Source organism: Sabethes cyaneus, chromosome 3 (genome assembly GCF_943734655.1).
Source record: "Sabethes cyaneus chromosome 3, idSabCyanKW18_F2, whole genome shotgun sequence".
Taxonomy (NCBI): Eukaryota; Metazoa; Arthropoda; class Insecta; order Diptera; family Culicidae; genus Sabethes; species Sabethes cyaneus.
This window is the reverse complement of record NC_071355.1, coordinates 58,416,675-58,431,829: the sequence shown is the minus strand read 5'-3', so window position 1 is coordinate 58,431,829 and position 15,155 is coordinate 58,416,675. Positions and strand designations below refer to the sequence as shown.

The 15,155-nt window shown below is 42.6% G+C and overlaps 1 protein-coding gene across 1 annotated transcript; it reads left to right on the top strand.

Moving 5' to 3' along the window:
• Nucleotides 1-3,195: 3,195 nt before the first annotated feature.
• LOC128739612 (uncharacterized) lies at nt 3,196-5,340 on the top strand. The gene is made up of 4 exons (XM_053835108.1): nt 3,196-3,268; nt 3,379-4,391; nt 4,451-5,038; nt 5,092-5,340. The coding sequence occupies exons 1-4, from the start codon at nt 3,196-3,198 to the stop codon at nt 5,338-5,340; spliced, it is 1,923 nt and encodes a 640-aa protein (XP_053691083.1).
• The last annotated feature ends 9,815 nt before the right edge of the window (nt 5,341-15,155 follow it).

Sequence of the window (15,155 nt, the reverse complement as noted above, 5' to 3'; positions counted from 1 at the left end):
AGATGAACCACTCTCGTAAAGGATACACGCCAAAGCCTAATATGTATAGGGACGAGTAGGAAAACCTGGACATAAACGAGCGAGACGTGGTTGACGTGGTGGAAGCAGTTCTTCGGTAAGCATCTGAACGATGATATAACAGAATGAAACGTAACGAAAATTAATCTAGGAGTGTCTACAAACGATAACAGCACGCCGGCTCCCGATCTTGAGGAGATCCGGCGAGAAATCGGTTAGCTGGAGAATAACAAAACCACCGGAAAGGACCGACTGCCGGCACAAGTCTACAAACATGACCGAAAACCGCTAGCGACGACACTGCACTGGATAATTTCAAGAACTTGGGAGGAGGAGAAACTACCGGAGGAGTGGATGGAAGGTGAGGTTTGTCTCATCTACAAAAATAGCGACTACTACAGCGACATTACGCCGCCAACAAGGAGCTTTCCCAGATTTTGTTCTGTCGTCTATCCCTAGTAGCAAGAGAATTATTATACAGTATCAGGCAAGCTTTAACTGAGGTCCGTGCCACTACCGATCAAATTTTCACCCCCAGACAAATACTCCAGAAATGTCGGGAATACAACGTGCCCACTCATCACATTTTCGTGAATTTCAGGGCACCATACGAAATAGTCGAACGCGAACAGTTATGGCAGATAATGCACGAGAACAATTTTCCGAACAAACTGACGCGGCTGATCAAACTACCCTGGAGTGTGTGATGCGCTGCGTGCACGAGGTACTGTCCTGTATGTTATTCTATATCGCTATTGAAGGTGATTGATTCGGCGAGGAGAGTAGCCAACTCCTATCCTTTGCAGACGACCTCGACATAGTTACTAGAAACCTTAGGACGGCGGAGGCAATCTACGCCAGACTAAAATCAGAGGCTTGTGTTACATAGCAATACGCCGAAAACAAAATATATGGCAGGAAGACACTCCAGCAAGAACAACGTGCCCCTCCAAAGGACAGTGACAATTGACGGTGATGAACTGGAAGTGGTTGATGAGTTCATATGTTTGAGATCTCTGGTCACCGCCGACAATAATATGAGTAAGGAGATTAAACGACGCATTCAAACTGGAAGTCGGGCCTGCTTTTCTCTCCACAAGACATTTTGATCAAGAAGCATACGCCGCCGCATAAACCTGACGATTTACAAAACGCTAATCGGACCGGTAGTCCTCTATGGACCTCAGACTGTAACTTTGTTTATGGAAACATACGTGCACTTGTCGTATTTGAACGCAAGGTGTTGAGGACTAATTTTGTAGGAGTACGAACGGAAAGCGGAGAGTGGCGTAAGCGTACGAATCACGAGTTGCAGGCACTACTTGAAGAGATTACCATCATACACCTGGCGAAAGTTTGGAGTCTACAGTGGGCTGGCCACGTCGCAAGAATGCCAGACGACTGTGCAGTGAAATCCGTTCTCTTCAAGAGGCACACCAGCAGGAATCAGGCAACGCACTAGATGGCTCGACCAGATTGAAGCCGACCTGCGTGAGTCGAAACACTCAACGAATTGGCGACGAGTAGCCCAGTATCTGTTTCTAGAAGTTTTTATCACATGAAGGGGATTTTACCCTACTTTTCTAGGAGTACAGAGATGTATTGATCAATAACTCTGCAACCTGTTGGGATAAAACCGATCTTTTTTCGTCACCAGAAAGGTATCTTTAAACAGATTCCGATGGCAGGGTATTTGTTTGCGGCACAATTAGTCATTTTACCCTAACTTTCTCAGTTAATGTGGCCAAATTAAGGTAGCATGATCTTTAATTGACCAAAACTACAAGAAACAGACAGGTGCTGTGAACAAACACCATACTGTTTGACTGCATATAATAATAACTTTCTTTTGTGGTAAATGACCAATTGGTTAAAACCACATTAAAAAATAATAATAACAGCTTTCGTTTGGAGAAAAAAGATTTAATTTATCCCAGCAGATTCCAGAGATATTCACATTTATTGATGATCATTGATAAAACTTTGGTAAAATTCCGTTTATTTGACTAAATCAACAAGAAACAACCATGTGTCGTAAACAAATACCATGTCATCGGTTTCCTCTTGAAGGTAGCTTATTTATGGCAAAACAGATCAATTTTCTCCCAACGGAATCCGAAGATATAAACTTTTACATCTCTTCATGTCGAGAAAAGTAGGACCCTTCTTTTGGCAAAAACTGTCTGAAACAGATGTGTGCCGCAAACAAGCACCACACTATTGGAATCCTTATAAAAATATTTTTCTTTTGACATCAAAAGATTGAGGATTGAGACAGCCACACAAGTGGGAAAACGGCTTCTGCAAAGGATGACGAGCCGCGTTCGGGGAAATGTTGGGGAAATATGGGTTCAAGTTCCAGCCGTCCAGTCAATTATTTGCATACCATTTTACCATGTTTTTCACAAAACAAATTACATTTACTTTGGCTTCTTTGGATATTGCTGCCGGTACTGTCCTCCCGCTTGGCAATCTGATACGTTAACGTTTTGATTCTAAAATTTTTTGCACACTTTTCTCATTACGAAGCCATCACTGTAGCCACTCAATGGTTTTTGATGACAATCTGAAATTTCTTCTGACAAAACAATAAAGTCTCAATTATTTTCAGTCCAAATGTTAGTCATTTTTACTCACTCGGTGAAAAGTTACCAACAAGTAAGTATGACCATTTCAATCTTTATGACAACATTTTACATATATGCTTTTGATATTAAACTAGAAAAAATCTGCTATTGATAAGTAATTGAAGACGTAAACTAAATCAAATTACCATATAATTGAAACATTTAAGAAAAGTTCTGCGCAAATTTGCTTTTATTATTATAGCTTTTTGATCACCAACTAGCGGTCAAGTAAATAATAATATAAAAATATTTTATTCATTATCACTATCAAGCCAAGTTCTATTCTGAATCAATTTCCAAGGAAAATGAAGTGATACACAACACAGATATTAAGTAATTACCATCCGAGTAAGACTTAATGGATTGTTTGCGAAATAGAATTGCTACTATGTTTGCGGAAAGGATTAGTCAAATTGACAGCAATAATCGGGCCTATTGAATCATTATAGGACGCTCGCGGGTCAACTAAATTAGCCATTATTGATTAATTATTAAACAGTTAACCATCTATAAAATGAGTTCTACCATCTTGTGCTTCCAACAAGTCAAAATGTTAAACGTCTCAGATTTCAATTCAACAGCCACCTTGAACTACGGCGTATCGTCGTTGCTCAACGTAGTTGGTAAGTTGAAATTTGAAGAAAAAAAATTGGAAATAATTGAAATACTTTTTGACTCAAAAAAAACTAGCTCAACATTCTACTAAGACGCTGATCTCTAATTATAATTACAGTTTTCCAGTATTTCGCCAACCTTTTTACTACCTGTATTATTCGAAGCGTCACAGAACGGCAACTTTTTGACGGTTTTACTAGCTCCTATCCCATTATTTGGTCGGACATTGAGGAGTCCAACGACGATGTAATTCTCGCCAATATTGAAAATGGCTGCCAATCGTTCATCCTTACTGAAAAATCAGCTATCGATTTCCTTGATCGATTTCATACGGTGCACGATCAAGCGAATCAGCGCTTCGCCAATAAATACGTCATAGTGTTACTGAATCAGCAGTCGGAAAAATCCCTTCTGGATCGTATCGTTCATCACCAAGCCATCCTAGATATTCCGCGATTGCTTATCGTTTATTCGAAAGAAGACGACCAAATCGATTTGATCACAACTACGTACAACACCCGAGGACCTGATCGAGATATTATTGTTCTGGACAGTTTCGTGCCGTCCCAAAATAAGTTTCTCCAGGGTAATGATCTGTTCCCAGATAAAATTCGTGATTTGAATGGACTGTTTGTGCGTCTGGCCATATTCAACTATTCGCCGTACACGTTATGGAATGTGATCCAACCCAATCAAATTTCTAACGTACTCCACGATGGCAAACCAGTACTGTACGTTGATGGAACCGAGTCTCGAATATTTCTAGAGTTTTGTGCAAAATTCAACTGCAGCTTAGAAATATCATTGGATGAAGCAGGCGAATGGGGAGAGATATTCGATAATCGGACCGGAAATGGAATTATTGGAGCGGTCGTGGAACGACGCGCTGATATTGGCGTCGGAGCTTTGTACTCGTGGTTCCACGAAAACCAATTTCTTACACTATCGAAGCCAATTTCGAGAACGGGCGTTACTTGTATTACACCAAAGCCGAAGCTGCTCAGCAGCTGGATGACACCGATTCTACCGTTTTCGATTAATCTGTGGATTGCCGTGATAACAACGTTTGCGGTTGTTAGTCTTGTGTCTGTTTTCACAGAATATATTGTGCAAAATTTGTTACTAAAACTCGTAAGTTGTAAAACTAGAAACAGATATGAAAGGAGCGCTTGATAATATTATTATTTTAGAATCGTCCAGTGGACCTCTGCGAATCATTTATGGTTATCGGCTGCATATTCATCCTTCAAACTGTTCTTCTGAGAATTAATAGAAGCCAGTTTGTCTCTCAGATGATTTTGATGGGATCTTTGCTATTCGTGGGTCTTATGGTAGGAAATACATACAGCGGAGGATTGTCTAGCATAATGACCATTCCGCGTTATGAGCCTCCAATTAACACCGTTCAGGATCTTGCGGATAGTAACCTACACTGGGCATCTACTCATGATGCGTGGATTTTCTCTATACTGATGGCAACGCAACCAACAGTTATAAAGTTGCTACACAACTTCGAAACCCACCCTAAGGAGTTTCTACACTCACGAGCGTTGCAACAAGAGCTTGCTTTCAGTATCGAGCGATTGCCTTACGGTCATTTCGCTATAGGCGAGTACATCGATGAGAAGTCGTCCTACGAATATCATTACATGATAGAAGATATTTACTGGGAAAATTGTGTAGCAATGTCTACAAAAACATGGCCAATGATGCAACATTTGGATGAACTGATTTTGGTAATTTTTCAAAGCGGCATCCAACGCTACTGGGAACAACAGGTACGGCAGAAATGCTTGCCCTGTCTTTTGATTACATTTATACTCTCCTACAGGTTGTGTCCATCTACGAAGACTACAACGTTCAGCTGTCCATCGGTACATCGCGACACCGGGAAAGCTCTGGACCGGTAAAACTTCAACCAACACATCTTCTAGGAGCATTTCTGCTACTCGCCATGGGATTGGGTGGAGGTCTTGTGGCGTTTTTTCTCGAGTTGATGTATGACACGTGTATTGTAAAGTGCAGAAAGCTGTTTGCGCAATTATGGAACAATAATTATACAAAACGCGTTACGACATAAAATAACAATTTCCTCCGGTCTGCATCTCTGTGACAGTCAATCGTTCGTTATCGGTTAACAAAATGGTAATTCTTATGTAATCATTTGAAGCAACCAAACAGAAAACATTATGAATCATCAAAACACGGCAAAATACATTGTAGTGATTTTAAACGTTATTGGTAAGAGTGGTGGAAAACCTCCCGATAAAAATCACGGTTGAAAATTTTTTTCACCCGGATAAACGAGTCCGACCTGTATTTTTTCATGTGAGGTGCGAGATTAGTTTAATAGCCTCTCTCTCTCGCTCTCTCTCTCCACCACCACCACCAGCACCATCAAAGCAACAATTCAGGTTTTATCATACTCTTATGATGACTTTTATGACAAAAGAAACCCGCAATGAAACTTGCGTTCTTGGTTGGACAGCCTTATTATTTTCTCACTTATTGTCGACCAAGTGTATCTTTTCGCATCATCACATTGAGCAGAATGGCTGCAACCGTTAAGAAATCCATCCACACCATGAGAATGGAATCATAGAGAAGCACTTTCTTACACACTCATTTTCCCATTGTGCTCTTTCGATTACGTAGGAGTAAAAGTGTAACAAAATGGTCCACGTCAAGAAGCAGTCGCACGAGAAATCGAATGTTAATCTTCTGTTGTTCCTCAATGAGCAGTTGGCACAATGTGCAGGTTGCTCAATGCTTTGTTCGAAGGGCCGACTCCACCTCGGAGCGAAAAAGTTGATCATCGTGTGGTATTTCATGTCCGCCGGATATAGGCGATTCCTCCGGCCGTTCGACGGTGCTACGCGACCGCAAAGTGCAACAAAAACTGAAGCGGTCATAATGGATGACGAGACCTGCATGATGCTGGACGACAACGACTGGCAGGGGATCAGGTACTTTACTTCTCACGCCAACAAAATAAGCGATGACGTCAAATATATGGATCTCTCATACCAAGCCCAGGGGTGGAGCTGGCAGTACGAACAAAGCATGGAGCGTAGTTGCTGAACTATGGCAGCCGCAAATCAACTGATAACGCTGTCAAATTTGGTCTGTACAGGTGTAACTTTAGAGGAACCCGAAAATGGCTCAAAGATGGCTGGATAAATGGCTGCCTTTCGATGCATGTCTTGTTTTCTACCTTAAAAATGCATCTGTATTGGCAGCGTACGCTTTCGCCACGTAATCAGTGCTTCCAGTGCTGTTATAATTTCCTAAAATTTGTCATTTCATTTATCGATCCGCTATATATCAACAAACGCTCAGCAAAACATAATTGCTAATGTAAAATGAATTTAACTGATCATATAGATCATTACATGATTGGTAAACGGCTAGATAATGCGGAATATAGACCCCATAGTTGTCGTTAGCCTCTTATCCAGCAACTCCGATCCCGACCTCCTCGTGGTACCAGCCGGAATACGAGCAACCTTAGCGGAGATCGGGTAACCAACCCCGGTGGAAACTAAGGTCGTATACTAACCGGGAAGGAGGTATAGTGCGTCTCGGCACTATGAGATGGCAGCCCCATCGCGAGACTCGGTAGTGTTGCCCCAGTACGGCTACACATCTAAACTAAACTTAACTAACAACATTCAAGCATATTCGGAGCGGAATATTCGGCATCGACCTAGGCGACGAAATAAGGACGACGAATGGAGACTCGGGACTTGGAACTGCAGATCGCTAAATTTCGCAGGTTGCGAGCGGGTGCTGATTGAACAGCTGGAACCCCGCAAACTCGGCATCGTAGCTCTGCAGGAAATCTGTCGCAAAGGAGAGAAGGTATGGAAGATCCGTGGCGGAAAGGCCCAGTTTTACCAGAGCGGTGGCGCTACCAACGAACTGGGAACGGGCTTTGTAGTGCTGGGCGGAATGCAGGATCGCGTGATAGATTGGAAGGCGATCAACGAGAGAATGTGTGTATTGAGGATAAAGGGCCGTTTCTTCAATTATAGCATCATTAACGTGCACTGCCCGCACGAAGGTAGACCCGACGATGAGAAAGAAGCGTTCTACGCGAGGCTGGAGGCAACGTACGACAGCTGCTCGTCACGGGACGTCAAGATCGTCATCGGGGATATGAACGCCCAGGTCGGTAGGGAAGAAATGTATAGACCGGTGGTCGGACCCCATAGTCTGCACACCGACACAAACGATAACGGCCAACGATGTATAAACTTCGCAGCTTCCCGAGGCCTGGTGATCCGAAGTACCTTTTTCCCGCGCAAGGATATCCACAAAGCCACCTGGAGATCACCTGACCAACGTACAATGAACCAAATTGACCACGTTCTCATAGAGGGCCGGTTCTTCTCTAACATCACGAACGTACGCTCCCGTCGGGGTGCGGATATTGATTCTGACCATTACCTAGTAGCGGTACATGTGCGCTCAAAGCTGTCCACCGTATACCGGACACGTCAAAGCCGCCCTCCTCGGCTGAACATCAGGCAGCTACCCACAAGCTGCCGAGAACTACGCGCGAGTACTGAATGAGGCACTGCCTTCTTCCGAGGAGTTAGGTGCTTCAAACCTCGAAGACGGTTGGGGCAGAATACGCTCGGCCATCGGAGAGGCCGCTACCGCGGCACTAGGTATTGGGCCTCGGAGTACACAAAATGATTGACACTAGAGAGAACCTGGCCAAATACCGACGAGCTAGGAACCAGTTGACCACGATCCTGAGGAGAAAAAAGCGCCAAAAGGAGGACAGAGATCGTGAAGAATTAGAGCAACTATTCCGAGCTAATGACACGCGCAAGTTTTATGAGAAGGTGAACCAAACTCGGAAGGGCTACACACCGAAACCTGACATGTGTAGGGACGAGGGAAGGAATCTAATCAAACAAGCGCGAGGTGGTCGACAGATGGAAGCAGTTCTTCGATGAACACCTCAATGGCGAAGTCGCAGAAGGAGGCGGAACGGAAATTAACCTAGGAGCGCCCATGGAAGATAGTGATGTCCTAGCACCTGATCTCCAAGAAGTCAAACGAGAAATCAGGTTGCTGAAGACCAATAAAGCCGCTGGGAAGGACCGCCTACCGGCAGAGCTTTATAAACATGGCGGGGAAACGCTAGCAAAGGCTCTACACTGGGTTATTTCGAGGATTTGGGAGGAGGAAAAGCTACCGGAGGATTTGATGGAAGGAGTGGTTTGTCCCATCTACAAAAAGGGTGATCGGCTAGACTGCTGCAACTATCGTGGTATTACGCTGGTAAACGCCGCCTACAAGGTACTCTCCCAGATCCTGTTACGCCGGCTGTCACCGATAGCACAAGGTTTCGTAGGGAATTATCAGGCGGGTTTCATGGGGGCTCGCGCAACTGCGGACCAAATGTTTACTATCCGACAGATCTTGCAGAAATGTCGGGAGTACAACGTGCCCACGCATCACATCTTTATCGATTTCAAAGCAGCATACGATACAGTCGATCGAGATAAGCTATGGCAGATAATGCACGAATACGGTTTTCCGGACAAACTGACGCGACTGATCAGAGCTACATTGGATCGAGTGATGTGTTTCGTACGCATCTCTGGGACACTCTCGAGTCCCTTCGAGACGCGACGAGGGTTGAGACAAGGTGACGGTCTATCCTGCATGCTGTTCAACATCGCTCTTGAGGGGGTGATCCGACGAGCAAGCATTGAAACGAGAGGCACGATTTTTACCAAGAGTAGCCAACTTCTAGGCTTTGCAGATGACTTCGATATCATTGCCAGGAACTTTGCGACGGCGGAGGCAATCTACGCCAGACTGAAAGCGGAGTCTAGGAGAATTGGACTAAAAATAAATGCGTCGAAGACCAAATACATGAAAGGAAGAGGCTCAAAGGAAACAAATGCGCGCCTCCCACGGACGGTAACCGTTGACGGCGACGAACTAGAGGTGGTAGAACAGTTCGTGTATTTGGGATCGCTGGTGACCGCGGACAACAACACTAGTAAGGAGATCCAGCGGCGCATCCAAGCGGGAAATCGGGCCTACTTTGCCCTTCGTAAAACGCTACGATCAGGAAGCATACGCCGCCGCACGAGGCTAACAATGTACAAAACCATTATTAGACCGGTAGTTCTTTATGGACTTGAAGCCGTGACGCTGCTTACGGAGGACATACGCGCCCTTGCCGTGTTTGAGCGGAAAGTGCTGCGGACGATATTTGGCGGAGTACAAACTGAAAGCGGAGAGTGGCGGAGGCGTATGAATCACGAGCTACAGGCACTGCTTGGGGAGACTCCCATCGTACATCTAGCGAAAGTTAGCAGGCTACGGTGGGCCGGACACGTCGTAAGGATGCCGGACGACAGTGCGATGAAAACGGTCCTCTTCAACAACCCCACCGGCACCAGGAACAGGGGGGCCCAACGTGCACGATGGCTCGACCAGGTCGAAAGCGATTTGCGACTTCTGAGACGACTAGGAAATTGGCGACGAGTGGCCCAAGACCGAGTTGAATGGAGACGAGTGCTTGAAACAGCACGAGCCACCCCGGCTCAATGCTGCTGAAGAAGAAGAAGAAGAAGAATAGATCATTACGTGTTCATAAAACGTATAATCTGGAATTAGTTAATAAATATTTGGTTGCGCACATATTTCGTTGCACTAGCGATTTCCGAAAACAGCAAAACGGTCTCAAAGTTTCGCCACATCAATGAGCTTTTAAAGAGCTTTCAACTTTTACCGCATCGATAAGCTTAGAGTGATGTAAACAAACGCTGATCAGGAATCAAAAACTGGCCTTCAATGCAAACGGATTAATTAACCATCCTATTGAACCTATGCATCATTCAGTTGCTGCTGGCAATCCTAAATGCATCGGAATATCTTGATAAAAAAAAAAACAAACTATATTTCGGGATGTTCGTAGTCTGTGCGGTTGGCTGCGGATCAGCTGTGTTTATGTTTGCAAGCTCCGCTATTTGACATGTATTACCAATACTTATGCAACATTCAAATAAACGTTTGGATTTTTACCGAACACATGAGATGTATAGTACAGTGTTTGTCGCACTAACACAATAACGTTAGCCACTTTCGGTTTCTCCTTAAACCAGGATTTAAGGAAACCTTATTCTATTGAATTATCCTTTAAAGTATTTTTTTTCTTTGCCATCCGAGATTAAACGAAAGTCGGAATGGAAATTAAGTTAAGATGCTTATATTACAAATAGCAATTAGCTATGCATATGAGGCATACGTAAGATTTTACTTAGTTGAGGCTCACCGATCAAATAAGCAGAGGATCAAAAAACACCATGTCATCGATTTTGTACCAAGGTACGATGCTTTCCTCTACAAGCATTGATAACCCGGCACTCATTTTAGTCGATGAGTGACTGCATCTCAAAGTTATGATATGCGCATGTCCGCATACGCCCTCCTCATTCCATCTTGGGACAGAGCGCTTCCGTCATTCGTCTTTGAAATTTGAACGGAGATAGTCAGTCGAATGGGATAGATTATTCCCTTTATAGGTGCACTATGATTGGCAAATTGTGACGCCTATTCATTCCCAACGATATCCCGGTAAAGGATTGTTTGATCTAACTCAATTCTTTGTGATTCTTTTCTTTTTTTAAAATCCGCATCAAGAGATTTTAAACAGTTGATCAAGCTTCCCTCAACGAAATTGACCAACTTTTGTTTGAAATATTTCCTACTTGAAAAATGTTTCACTCAAATGATCAACAACTGCTTTTATTTTCGTGCTGATTGCAAAAACAAAACCTAATTTGAATATTTTATAATCCATCAGGAAACCGCAGTCGCGGCTTTGCTGTGAGTCCAGTGTTTGCGTGATTAATAAATAAACACCTCATCTATATACAGAACAGAAAACATAGAAAACATTGAACTATGTGCATGCAGCGCCCCGGTAGGCACCCTTCGCTATCGTAGGTACACCGAGGATTTTCCCCTGACCCAAGCGGGTGGGATGGTGAGTGCCTTACCCTATGCTATACGTGGTGCATTTATTATTACCAAACTTGCTCTGTTTGATAGTTTTCCCACGCAACACCTGCGACAAGTCTTTTTTTGTTTTCTACCCTTCTTATATCCTAATTGAAACGAGAATTGATGCAATTGTGCCACATGTCGAGTTTTCAGCCCTTTTTACTGGTCGTGCCGTGTGCTATTACAGTACTGGTTTAATTCGTTTTTTATTGGTCGGTTGTTTTTGGGGGGAAGAATTCTATTTCTATATAATCAAACTTCTTTCCTAGGATCATAGGTAGGTACACCGTAAACCTTTGATTGTGAGCAAGTTTATTTTTACCGGAACGCTACAACCCGGTAAATGCAACCGGAAGATCATGCAACTACCTTTTCTGGAGAAAATGTTGACTGATTAGTTTTTAATCCACAATTTGGTAGACACATGCCTAATACTCTGATTCGTACTGCAATTTCAAGTAGTCATCCTAAGAACTAATTCATTTTTTACCAGCAATTGCGAAAACGAAAAACAGTTTTACACCATTATCCATGAAAACAAGAGATAATAATCTTTTTTGAATTTCGCATTTAAGGGGTAACTCGCGCGATTTTTTGATAAATCTTTTGTTTTGTAGCTTCCTAAACGACATGGACAAAGCACCTTTGAGGAGCAATGGAAAGGATTCTTAACTAACATGGAGGTTCCCAGCCAATTCCCGAGCAAATTGTGCAGGCTTCCGTCAAATTTGGTGTTCTCATAATGTTTTTACTTCCTGATCTTGATTTGTCCTCTTTACTACTCGTTTATACTTACCGATATCTTCTGTCCTGAGATGTTTGAGGTAGGGTACGGGAGGGTATTTTCAGCAGGTTTCTAAATTCAGCTTATCTGCCTCTTCTTTCACCAATAAAAATACTTTGCCGACATAAAATTTTAGTATTTTATAACTATTGTCTCAAGACTGTAAGTAATCTACTATTTTTTATTCAAAGAACGTCTAAAGCACCTATTTTTCCACTAGAACTATGCCATCGGCCGAAAAAATAGATGCCATCGCTTAATGGGCTGAAAATACCCTCCCGTACCCTACCTACATTTATTTTCAGAATGTTCAGCAATAACAGCTCTTCTTTGAAAGCATAATCAAAACAAAGTGCGCATAGACAAAAGACTTTATAACTACTAGACTTGCAGTGGAACTCAGGGATGGTCCGATCACTTTCACTCAATTTTGATTCATTTGACAGTACCGTCTCAGCCAAGAAATATTTGACAAAGTTACAAATGGAACATTTGTAAAACTTGTTATTATCTACAGTTTTGCTGAAAAAATTTAGCTGTATCTTTTGTAGTTACGGTGCTACAATGCTAGTACCTCATTATTAACTAAGTGAACCTTCATTGTAGCGTTGTAGCTTCGTAACTCAAAAAATACCGCAAAACTTTATTCCGCAAAATTGTAGATAATAACTAGTTCTACAAATGTCCCATGCATAACTTTGTCGAATTTTGCTCGGCTGAGACGGTACTGTCAAATGAATCAAAATTGAGTCAAAGTGATCGGGCGTTCCCTGAGTCCCACTGCATGTCTAGTAGTTAGAAAGTCTTTTGTCTATACGCACGTTGTTTTTATTATGCTTTCAAGAAGAGGTAAGAAATGAATTAGTCCATGGACTGGCATCCCTGGAAAATAGATGGAGTAACCAATACATGCTTGGTATGGTCCAATAAGTGCCGAAAATGGTAAAAATAGGAGAAAATGAGCAAAATGGGGCACTTATCAATGACAAACGGCAAAAGGATTGACTCCACGTGATTTTCCGAAAAATTGTACATAAGCTCACCTATATTTTATCAGTCTTCATCTTCAAGTTGTATCTTAATTGCGTCCGTTTTTTTCTCGTTTTTTCCCTTAGTGCAATGGTGGGGTCGATTTCTTTTAATACTTTAACCCACTGTTTGTTCAAAGTCAGCTTGCTCTTCAACACCGTAGACAATCGGGCAATGTTCCGACGATTTCAATGCGCTGACGTCATTTGGTACAAAAACAACATTGTTATCTCTGTACTAGTTTCTCAAACTAGTCCGGCCGCGCCTCAAGACAGGATGCCAAATCTGGCCAAAGCAGCGCCAGCGCCACCCCGGTCACCCCGTTATAATGTACGGCTGATTCATCTTACTGCACGCGAAGATGACCTGCCAAACCAAGAGCTCTTTTGCGTATTGATACACCTTCTTTTTTCTTACCTCCTCAGGAACAGTCGAATAAGATGTAGCCACGTAAAACTCCTGCCCGGCAACTCCTTTGTGCCCGCCTTGCAGCAAATCTCGACGTCCTTCTCATCGCGCTTTGGTTTCGTCAGCCAGTCTCGGTACAGCTTCCTGACGCTGGCTTTGGACACCGTGTTTTGTTTGTCATTCCGGTTCGGCACCTTTCGGGCCTTTAAGGCGTAAGAACCTGCACGTTTTATCGTTTTTGGAAAACTTAAATCACGAGTAACATGTGAAAAGGTCCAATGTGCAAATGAGAGATTCTCTGTGCTTCTCCTCGTTTACGCTTATCCCACTGATGCAAATGCACTTGAATGCATTGTTTTGCATGAAACGGTTACTAGCGTTATTGGCGTTATTGGCGTTAAAAAAAATTACGTTTAAATGCATTTATGCCGCCGTGATAAGCGTAAGAGAAGCGACATTGGTGACATGTTGGTCGAGAAATGGAAATATCTGCCATCTTCGCCGCATCGCGAATCAATAGTTTCGGTTGACGCTAGAACAGACTCAACAATTTTTTGGCCTTCCCCAGGTTAGATGTCGTTGATTATTCGTCGTTGCCTGACCCCGCGAGGTCGCCTGGGTCATCTTTAATGACTTCACTTCCCGGCCACCGTCGAATAATAGTGCAAATGGTTTTATGGGAGATCTGCTCTTGCTCTGACGTCGTCTCGATGACCACTTAACAAACTACGATGAAATTCTACCAACGTAAACATTACACTCTTAGCTACAATCAGCGGATTCATTGTAGTTTTTGTGCAGACCATCGTTATCCATGCCGTACTAAATAAACGAAAGTAGCAGAGAAAATAACTTTAATGACAAGGTTTAGTCATATATGCGAATGAAGAGTAATGATCATATATTTCATCTACTGATGTTATCAAGTGTAACGTGCAAATTGTGATTGGTTGGATACGGACTAGCTAGATAAAATACCAGCAATCTTTTAACTTTTTCAAGAGTCCAGAAGAGCACGAGCATTACACAGCAACAGTAAAAACGGCAAAAATATGGAACGTTGCATAAAATTAACAATAGTTTTAATTGAGAATACAACAACGATAACAAAAATAAATTCCAAAAGTAGGAAAAAAAATTGGAACAAAAAAATCGGCTTTGAAAAGGCCTAAGTTTTACAGCACCGACGGAAAGATTAAACATGAATTACAGTTTCAAAAAATATGTCTGAATGGCCTGCAGCATATGTTCAAAGAAATGTCGCTGACTAAGGAAGGCATCACATGAGGATTTTGATTTATTAAAGATCAATTTCCGCAAATGTGAATTTATTTTTTGGAAAAGTGTTCAATGTAATTATAATTATACAGATGAAAAGAACATTCAGTAAACTATCAAAAATAGCTGAATAAAAGCTGAATTCGGTTGCCCAACATCTCCAAACAAATGTTTTATTATTCACTTAGAATCGGGCCCTTACTGTGGTTATTACAAACACATAACGCTTCAGGCTTCGGTGCACAAAACTTCTGTAGACAAAACGACATTTAAATTTCAAATTCCACAGTAAATTCCTTCTGGATTCGAATCGTCTTGGAAGCGCATACCATATGGCCTCACTAAAGGCATCATTCAAT